At 39.4% G+C, this 10,000-nt stretch overlaps 2 protein-coding genes across 2 annotated transcripts in view; one reads left to right on the plus strand and one right to left on the minus strand.

Annotated features, from left to right (window-relative positions):
• The window catches only part of LOC138059932 (uncharacterized), a 3,532-nt gene extending 15 nt beyond the window's left edge, over positions 1-3,517 (plus strand). Inside the window, exons 1-5 of the mRNA XM_068905591.1 lie at positions 1-213; positions 1,861-1,904; positions 2,015-2,272; positions 2,836-2,903; positions 3,385-3,517. The exon at positions 1-213 is cut by the window's left edge and continues 15 nt beyond it. Coding sequence (XP_068761692.1) covers positions 27-213; positions 1,861-1,904; positions 2,015-2,272; positions 2,836-2,903; positions 3,385-3,517 — 690 coding nt within the window. The 5' untranslated portion in view covers positions 1-26. The remainder of the gene's footprint in view (positions 214-1,860; positions 1,905-2,014; positions 2,273-2,835; positions 2,904-3,384) is intronic.
• LOC138058924 (exocyst complex component 7-like) overlaps positions 2,820-10,000 on the minus strand; it is a 31,969-nt gene continuing 24,788 nt past the window's right edge. Inside the window, 5 exon segments of the mRNA XM_068904382.1 lie at positions 2,820-4,775; positions 5,030-5,298; positions 5,504-5,968; positions 6,526-6,659; positions 8,853-8,894. Of these exon segments, the coding sequence (XP_068760483.1) occupies positions 5,866-5,968; positions 6,526-6,659; positions 8,853-8,894 (279 nt within the window). The 3' untranslated portion in view covers positions 2,820-4,775; positions 5,030-5,298; positions 5,504-5,865.

Raw genomic sequence — 10,000 nt, forward strand, 5'->3', positions numbered from 1 at the left:
CCAGCGCTGAAGATATCATCGCTTGAATGCCTGCTAAAAGAAAAAAAGCCAAAATTCCTTTCAAGGTGTTCGCAAGTAACAATTATTCAAGGTTTGCAAGTAGGTTTCCATTCCTTAAGGAACCGCAGATAAAAGCTAAACTCCTTCAGGCATGGAGAAATGCGTTGGACACAAAAAGGCAAACAGAGGAAACCGAACATTCTCTTTGCAAAGGTACATATCTATGAGAACGTACACCTGACCAAGGTGGGAATTATTTCTAAACATTCATATAAAACGGTACGAGAACTCGAGTATTTATGAGGAGTATTCCGTAACATGTTGATAACAAGTGCATCACAAAACAATAGGCTTAATCAGCAAAAATCCGAATTGCATCTTCACATGTATTCATTCATATCGCTTGCTTATATTTCTCTTAGATTTATAGAAATATGGTTTACAGTTCCGTTCAGAAATAACGAAGTTATCTTTCATTTTGTCAGTTATAATTTAATGCAATTCGGTTAGTCTCGCACTTTCAAATTTTGTACAATGACGTGTAATTCATTCAAGTGCTACTGTGTCGAAAAATCAATTCTACTTTTTCTTTGTATTTCAAAACTGTGTTAACTGAACACAAAGTGATCGAAAGTTTAAGCCTTCATTTCAAAAAGACAATTGTTTATTTTGACTGGAATTGGTCCGCCATTAATAACTTCAAAATCTTGAGAAAGCTGGATCGAGGATAAGATGACGTCAAAGACTCACTAGTTTAAAAAAATGCAATGCGTGTGCTCGCGCCTAAATTAATATGCAGCACGGGAGTTTCGAACTTTCAGGCCTCGGTTGTTCAAAAGGTGGATAACGCTATCCACCGGATAAATAACTATCCAGCGGATAAACTCTAGCAAAATCAATTGAGTTATCCAGTGGATAGCGCTATCCACTCTTCTAACGACTGGTGTCGGGTTTTGAATGTACAAAAAGCAGCAAGTCTTTGACGTCATCTTTTGCTCGATCCAAGCCTCTGAGATCCAATCGGTCGGTCTTGAACGTGAATAATGGCGGACTATGAAATCCTTTAAACTTGCACTCCAAAAAAAAAATCAGCCTTTGGATAAAATTCGAAGTTCAAAATTTTGCCAGTCAGGTGTCAAGCACGCGTGCTTTCAAAATCTGAAGGAACTATGGAGGGAAGTGAACTTTTTGATCATAGTAGCACTTTAATGGACCGTTAAATCAATCAGCTAGGGCAGCAAATCGAAAGAGGTTTCTTTCGACTTTTCTTTATTAACATTCTCCTGGTCTCACAGTTGCAGTCTGTCTCTTGTATGGTTTATTGAAAGCCAAAAAAAACATTACATCGCTTGGTCATTTTATTAAAAGTGGAATGAAGTGGCTTCCCGCACGTGGAAACTCGTATCTGGGCTAGCCGAGACCAAGGAATCACGCTGAGATACCAGCATCGTTTCTCGATCGTTTGTGAATATTAGATCTGCTCATTTCGACGGAAAGCTCGTCTTTTAAAAAGGTTTTTGCACCTCTCTTTTAAGGATACAGAGAGCTTTGTAGAAACCGAAGAATACTCGATAAGCTGCAGTGGATGACCAGAAACAGTGGTTTTTCGATTCGGGCGTATTTTCCGCACAGGAATTTATTGAGTCAGTGGGATTTCCTTCCGTTTCAGTTAATGAAGACGACAACGTTACATTAAACTTTGCAAACAGTAAATATGCAAAAACAGGCACCACGTGTATGATATCTCTATTAAAAGACTCTCACACATACTAGATACAAATTTTCCATGCACGTCGCCAGAGGTTGATGAAATTGTGAACCTCTTTTTTCGGGCACGTCATTTGTTCCTTAAATTACTAGCAAGTAAGATTGAAACACTGATGACGTTGTTTGTTCCTTTCAAGGTGACAAGAAGGAAAAAAATAAAGCCAAAGGGATCATTAGAGGGGCTAAAGAAATCAGGAGAGAATCTATACCCCTAAGAACTTATTCAGAAGCACGATAAAATCGGAAGCAAAAGCAACAGGACAGCCAATCAAGCTCAACACAATCTCCACATTCAAGCTTTTCCTCGGCAGTAAGTGGCTCGCTTTCAGAGGACAGTTCATGCAGTAAACACAGGGCACCAAGTGAGCTCATAGATTTATTACAAGAAATAAGTGCGGAACAGCTTTTGATAGAACCAGAGCAAATGTGTTCCGCAGAAGACCTTGGCTTCTTAAATCATAACGCGTTTCAAGAAAGACTTGGACAGAACACCCAGGAAAATAAGGTATTGCTTAATTTAACAAGCCCGATTCATTCTCAGAGATGACGTAACGCGTATACATCACACTGCAAGGCAACCGCCTGTTGGAGTCCAGTTTTATTTAGCCATTCACAACATACAACATGAAACAAATTAACATGTTTAAATATCAAAAGGACCATTGAAAAATGCAAGGCGACTGCGGCGGATGGGGCCCTATGGAAAAAGCCAATCGGGGCTGGCATGAGTCATAAGCTTGGTCTCGCATGATACACTGACAGGGCAAACCAAACTAACAACTGAAATAAAAAGGTCACAAACATACAATAGCGTGTATTGACAAAGCTTAAAACAGTTGAGTTCCGTCGCTAAAATGGAGCAGGCAATTAAGGAGAAATCGCTATAGGTCAAATATTACTTTGAATGCACTGGAAAAGATAGCCTTTCATATCAAACAAAAACATGGAGTTTCCCTAGGGATTAAATTGACGAAATATCCCGGTGTTTCAGAATCTTTATTTGCTACATTATGGGATCAGTGTGAACATCAGATCGTGATATTGTTAAAACCTTTTTTTTTTTTTCAGTATTTAATTATGGAATGGCGCGCTATTGTTTTTATGGGCGGATTTTTAACTTGGGAGGAGAAGGACTTGTAAGTAATTTGCATCAAGGGATGTTTTAGGTTGAGATGGTTTGTTCGCAGTATAGGCAAAGCGAGCAAGGTCTTTCAGTGGGTAAACAAAGAAAAGTCAAGGAAAAATCCAGGCAATGCTTAATGAAGTATTCTGACTTATTAGCGACTTTTTTCGGTTTAGAATATGAACTCCATAACTCCCGTCCGTACGAAAATATCTTTTTCGAGCACGCTGTGTGCCGAAAACACATAAGAATAAAAATGTCTCTATTTAAACTTCGACTGCAGCATAAATGAGGGGCAATTTTTCGTCTTTACTTTAAATGGCCAACACCGTCTCGGGAATGTTCAAATGGAGAACGGAAAGGAAGACATACCTTTCGTCGGATAACGACGACATGGAAGACAAGAGCTGTACATCGAGGTACTAAAGATACTGGATTGTTGCTATTTTGTCCTTTCAAGTTTCATTCATAAATTTTCTCCTTCTTGTTTTCAGATTTTTAGTCGGCAACGATAGTGAAGGGGACAGCAATTTCTTGAGTATGTTTAATGGAGAAAACGACATTTTTTTTGAAAAAGAGAATAAGGCCAAGTTGTTGAAGGAAGGATTAGGGTTTATCCCGGGTTAAGGAGCCCATGCACAGCCTGCTGTTTTTTCGGTTTTTATATCTTCACAAAAGGAAAGCAACTGTGCGATTTTTCCTTGAAATGGCGGCTCAATCTTTTCCTTCTGAGTTGCTAAACTGCCTGGCGACGTCACAGCCGGCACAAAGTGGTTTTCGCAAAAGAAATCCTCAAGGTATCCTAAAAGCCGAGAAGGACCGAGCACAAGGGTGTAGAAGTATGATCAAAAGTACTGGTGAATTTGAAAGCTTGGCGTCTTGTTAAATTCAATTTGTGCCAGAAGTGACATCATACTCGGCCTAGACCAAGTCTTGTCAAGCATTCCGTCTGCTTCAATGCGTGTGGCTTCGGTGCGGATACGCAAGAAAGACTGTTTCAGGTTTCGCAAAGGTTAATTTTTGGTAGCTGTGGTATTTAATTGGGGAAAACAAAATTCTCCTATGGAGAAGTTAACTCTGATAGTCTTTCAGTATTTTCCGAGTTGGAAACACGACTTTCGAGGTGTAAGGCGGGCATCATAACGGTGTGTTGAATAAATTAGCCCAGTCTTACAGTGAAAACCGTGTGAAAAACGACATCAATGGTCCTTCAGTGTTACTGACACCTTGTTTCAGTTGTGTTAAAAAGTAGACAGAACTAATAGAAATTCGAATTAAATGCGATTGATAATGCAGTAAAAGCATCAAAATCAAGATTCCAGCCACTGAGTCAAGACTATACGACCAAGGCACGTCAATTTATGTAAGCTTAACTGAATCACTCGTTAGTGATACCTTTCCGCCATTTTAATCTTGCGTTTTGCTTAAAGAATTGCGATCCTTGACCTGGAATGAAATACATTATTGCAGCCTCTGCTGATCTGGTATACCACTAGCCTTATGTAGCAACCTATCTGAAAGCACTTCACCGTTAATCGCTCATTTTCGCTTTTATAATTCTTGGCGTCTTTGGCGTCTATGACGTTATACGATTACGCATCCTCATAAATTAAACGAACTGTGTTATCTCGTTTTCCAAGCCAGTTATTTGCAACTGGTTCCTTTCATTCAGTACGGAGGGACAGGTGAGGAGGTCTCATAGCAAGGTTTACTGAGGACGCGCGGAACGTTTATCAGTGACCTCTAAACAATTCAGGTGTTCAGTTCAAGGCAAAAATAATGAACTGAAGAAGTAATAAAACGCTTTCCGTTTGACAGAACTGGCCGGCCAGACTGGGCAATTGGAAGGACTAAGTCTACAAAGCCTTCAAATTAAGGACGGTGCCTACTAATTAAAGATATTTTTGCCCCGGTGTACGTGTGTGATTATGCAGGAAATGTAGATCTTAACAAGTGTTATTGAAATCCAAAAAGAAAATTGGGGGTAACCACGCATTTTTCAAAGATAATTCATGAATAATATTTGTAAATAGCTTTAAAATACAAAGCAATGTATGGCGTTCTTTCTCAAATTGAAGCTTAATTGTCTCTCAAACATGCATGGTTACCCCCAATTTTTTGGATATCAAGAGTACTTACTAATATCTACTTTCTCCGGATAGTTTAAAACCGCGCAAAAATATCCTTCTATTAATAAGCATCGGCGATAGGAAATCCGAGTATCTGGAGATGCGCAGAGCGTATGCGCAATAACAATAGTAGGCACCGTCCTTAACACACTTCGAGGATATATATATATTCCTCCAGAAGAATGCGAGGGATTGTCATGCAAGTGATCCTTTAAGTTGTTGCAGTTTCTTTGCAAACTGTCGGGTCTGGCCGGCCAGCTCTGACAAAAGGAAAGCGCCCTCAGCCAGATTGGGCCACCTCGCAGCTCTTACAAGGTCTCACCTGATTGGAGACCACCCTTGAGGTTTAACAAAAGAACAAATAACAGAAACAATGGACCCTAGGCCTAAAACAAAAGGGCCATTGTTTCTGTTATTTGTTCTTTTGTTAAACCTCAAGGGTGGTCTCCAAGCAGGTGAGACCTTGTAGAAGCTGCGAGGCTACCGGTCAGATTCACGAAATGAGAAGTAAATTTTCTCTGGAAGAAAAAGGATATTTCGAACCCTGGTACTGTGGGGCCCGACTCTGAGCGGTGTTCCACCGCCAGGGAGAATGTCTGCTTGCAATTCGCAACGATAAGACACCATCTTGGATTCTACCACTTTGGAAGTGTACTATGGGAAGTCCAATCACGTTGAGAAAATTGGGGTTTATTTTTCAAACCAGTTTAAATTTACAGTTTTGGTTTCATACAATTATTATTCCGAGACCAAGAAACGTGAAGATTAATGATTCAATCTATAGCTCTATATTTGGCGAAATCCGTAACCAATGGAATTAAATGGTGTTGAGTTCCCCGTGTTTTGTTAGGCGGACACATCAAAGAAAGTCTTGAGCTTGGCTTCCACTTCCTCCGCTGTGTACTTAATGTACTTTTCCGGGTTTTTGGTGAAATGCAAATTCCGATATCTACAAACAAAATGGAGAAAAAGGAAAAATACAATAACTGACTGCTGCCTGTTTTGGCCTGCGATTTTCGCGGGGAGAGCTGAAAATGGAGGCACTGATATCTGACGATTTCTCAATATGAAGTTCATATCAACTGGTTTGATGGGGTCGATCGACTTCTTTAACACTTTGACCTGCCCATTTATGGCAGTAGCATGATTAAAAACCTATAGGTTAGCGCACTTGGACAATAAATTTCGTAAATTCACCGTAAAGAAACCCCTTCACAATGTGACCAATCACCGGTATCATCTCGGTTCATAGTCAAATGTCGATAGCGAGCATGTAGCGCACAGCGTTGGTTTTGAGATAAACGACAAGAGATGACAGAACAGCGACGGCGTTGAGGAACGCGTGTTGAGAATGACGATGCATGAAAATTGCATTCCTACTGGTAACGAGTCCTTGCGCACTATGCAATTATTTCCAAACTCTCACTATTGGTGAAGCATGTCTCGTAAAGTGGTGTGTTCAATTGCGCTAAAGTACCTAATCAGATTGTTGTTTAAAACACTTACTTCTCTATAAAGGACGTATACAATGGTAAAATCAAATCGATGTTCTCGTTTCTGAGTTGATCTCTAAGCTGTGTATCCGGTACTGCGTATGTTTTCTGTATCTGGTGTCGCTCATCAAATTCTGTGTTGAAACCCTTAATAGACCAATTTCGAATTAAAATTCAGTCCTAAACAAAAGACATCATCTCGAGGCTCTGGGGAATAAATAGAAGGAATTGGATGAGTTTATTCCCCAGAGCCTCGAGATGATGCCTTTTGTTTTGGACTGAAATTTAATGTATCGAAAGTGATCTATTAAAGTAACAAAAAATCGGTTAAATTACGTTTTTGTTTACTTATTTTAGGTAATAGCTCGTGTAAGAAGGGAAGGCCTAAATGGCAACTGACGGATGGAGAAAGTTAGCATAATTAGCATAAAGACAAAAGAATAATTACTTAGCCGCCATTTATGAATACGGTCTGTTGCACGAACTATCACAGATCTCGGTTGCGTCAACGGTTGATTGATAAATCATTTGCATGTGACTAAGGCACCACGCCTTTTAGAGTGCGTCTTCGTGTTTAAGGGTGCGTTCGATTGACCGTATCCCGGAATAGGAATACATGGAATAGCAGTTGGAAATCCGTCGTTCTAACGGAGATTCACTTAAAAATTGTCAAACACCTGCTAAAATGCTATTTTAAATATATCTTTATTATCCTTGTTGTTTCAAAAAGGCAGACATACCGTTTTAAATCATAAGTCCACGTATTCTTATTCCGGAGTAGGGTCAATTCAACGCACCCGAAGTCTAAGCTTGTGCTCTCTCTTTCAAACAATAGTCTAAGGGTAAAGGTTAGGGTTATTTTTAGCTTAGGTAAATACAGGAAAAACGTTAAATAACAATGACCACAACCAGGTTTTCTGAGCCCGCGAGACTGAGCACCCCCAGAAAGTATTGTTTTAACGAAAACCGCTGGTCAGCAACCTGGTTCTGGTCAAATAAAGTGGTTTTTCCTCACTTAAGGAGTAGCATTTGGGGAACACTTTGTGACGTCAATTGTCTGTATTCCGAGAAACGAGTGATGGTGAAGCAAGGGGACACTTCGTGACGCTTATTAAAATCCGCTTGCATCTAATTAGGGACAGTTCTAGACATATTCACTACTTTCCCATTCCCATAATGCAATACGTTTTGGCGGGTTCTTTGCATAAAAACAATACAAGTTATTTACTCTTTGGACTGTATCATGTATCATAGCGAATAAAAGAAAAGATCCGTGCATGACAAGAGGCCTTTTGCGACAATTGGTCACAGGACTCATAATTGGTGAACTTGAAACTCGGGCTTTATAAATTCCAGAAATGGAAAGACTCTGTTTGAGTTAGCCAGAATACAAATTTTTTGAGTAATACCGCTTAAAGGGGCTAGGTCATGCTATTTTAGGTAATTTTGTTTAATTCTGTTGATTATGAGCTCTAAACGTCAAATTGGCAGAGCAAGAGTCTATCGTTTGCAACATCACGGCCACATAACAACTGAGAATGATTTTCCAGCTTTGTAAATGACATTTTGATACAGACTGATATAAATTTGAAAAAAGGTGGGCCGACGTTTTTCAAATTTACTCAAATTCAATCCATTTCAATCCTCTCCAGTTTTGTCCATCCAAGTCCCTTTATAGCCTCCCTGTGTTTTGTTAGAGTTCTTCTATAGTTTTGAAGAGTTATTTTGATATTTTAGGTAATTCTATGACCATTCGATCAGTGCCGAAATTGCGTAAAATTGCGTGACCTAGCCCCTTTAAGGTAGAGATTTTATGATCATTTAAATCCTCGAGAATTCCATACTTTTGTTTACGAACGAAAAGCTCTTACCCTCCAGTGGAATTTTCCATAATTAAGCGCCAAAAAAAGAGCTAAGATTCCTATTCTTACCAAGGGTCAAATAAGCGAGAATAAATGTGCAAGGATGGAAATTTTCAGACTGTCAATCCGCGAAGAAAAAAATTTAAAAGCGGAAAATAAAAGGATTTGTATGAAAATGACTTGAGGGGAAAGCGTCCTTTTCCAATACAAATCCTTGTAATTTCTTTCAACTGTAAAAACACCATTTTTAACGATATACTTACGAAAATCGGCATGGTACCATATTTTAAGCTGCTCTTTTCATTTCTGGAAAATAATTTCATGTACTCAGCAGAATCATCGTGTTTTTGAAAAAGAGGTCACGTGACCAACTGCAAAACGCCTATTCAGCAAAAAGCATTGCCTTCAATCAATCTTTCGTCTGGACAGAGCCTTTTCTTAGACTGCTTCAAAAAGCGACAAAAGACTTCGTTCTTACCTTGAATTTATCTTTAATAAGTTGCCTTTGTTTGTCTTTCAGCTGAAAGAAGAAAACAGAACTTTACAAACATAACTACACAGCTGCCTTTAAATGCAATACTGCCAACAGACAGATTTTTCTTTAATTTCTAGTCATCTGTCCAATTCAGTTTTCATGAACTGGGATCCAATTTTATATAAAATTCTGGGTTTCTTTTAGTAACCAATCAAATGCCAAGGAATGCAACGGAGGTGAGTATTGGCCCATCAGCGTCAGTTAATTTTATGGCAGCTAACCCGTGCCTTCGCGGTAACGGTGCGACGTTCTAACCAACTGAGCTATGAAGCCACTGACGTTGGGAGCTGGTCATTTATGGGCTCTAACGTTCCCGTGAGGAATGAAATCCACGCTCATTTCATATATCATTTTCGCTCATTGATTCATTCCTCAAGGGAGGATTGAAGCCCACTGGTGACCAGCTCTCAGTGGCTTCATAGCTCAGTCAGTTAGAACGTCGCAACGGTATCGCGAAGTCACGGGTTCCAACCCCGTTGAAGTCCTGAATTTTTCAGGCCTCTCTTCGCAACTGCTAAAATTGCGTCCATAACTGCTAGGATCATAGCTTTACTTGATTTCGTATCCGCAGTTCAGTATATGATTCATTTCATATATCATTTTCGTTTAAAGTAACTGTGTTTGAAACGGACGAAAATCATAATATATGGCCAGGAAAAAATAAGCCGCAGGCGTGACGAAATTAAGAAATTCTTTATTATAAAACAAATAAAGAAGCCTGTTCTGTTGTAAAGCACTTAAGAAGCGGATAAAGCAATCAAGAAGTGAGCAAAACAATCGACTGCGTCTCGTGTTTCCCCTTTCCCCTACACTTCTTGCGTACTCTATCCGCTTCTTGAGTGCTTTACAACAAAACAGAGCACAGATGAGGCTTCTGTATTTGTTAAATATGGAACAGGCACGAACGCTTCGATTGCTTTATTAAATTTTCTAAACATTTGAATAAGTGGAAATTGGCATCCTGCAACATATCGTTCAGCTTGGCAACACTTACACCCTGTAGCGTGATCATAGAGTGTGCGAGCTGATGATCGTGATATATTGTTTCAGTATGCTACAAAAGCAGTAACATCTGAGATTAAAACTCTAAT

This window comes from Montipora capricornis, chromosome 8 (genome assembly GCF_036669925.1).
Source record: "Montipora capricornis isolate CH-2021 chromosome 8, ASM3666992v2, whole genome shotgun sequence".
In the NCBI taxonomy this organism is placed as follows: domain Eukaryota; kingdom Metazoa; phylum Cnidaria; class Anthozoa; order Scleractinia; family Acroporidae; genus Montipora; species Montipora capricornis.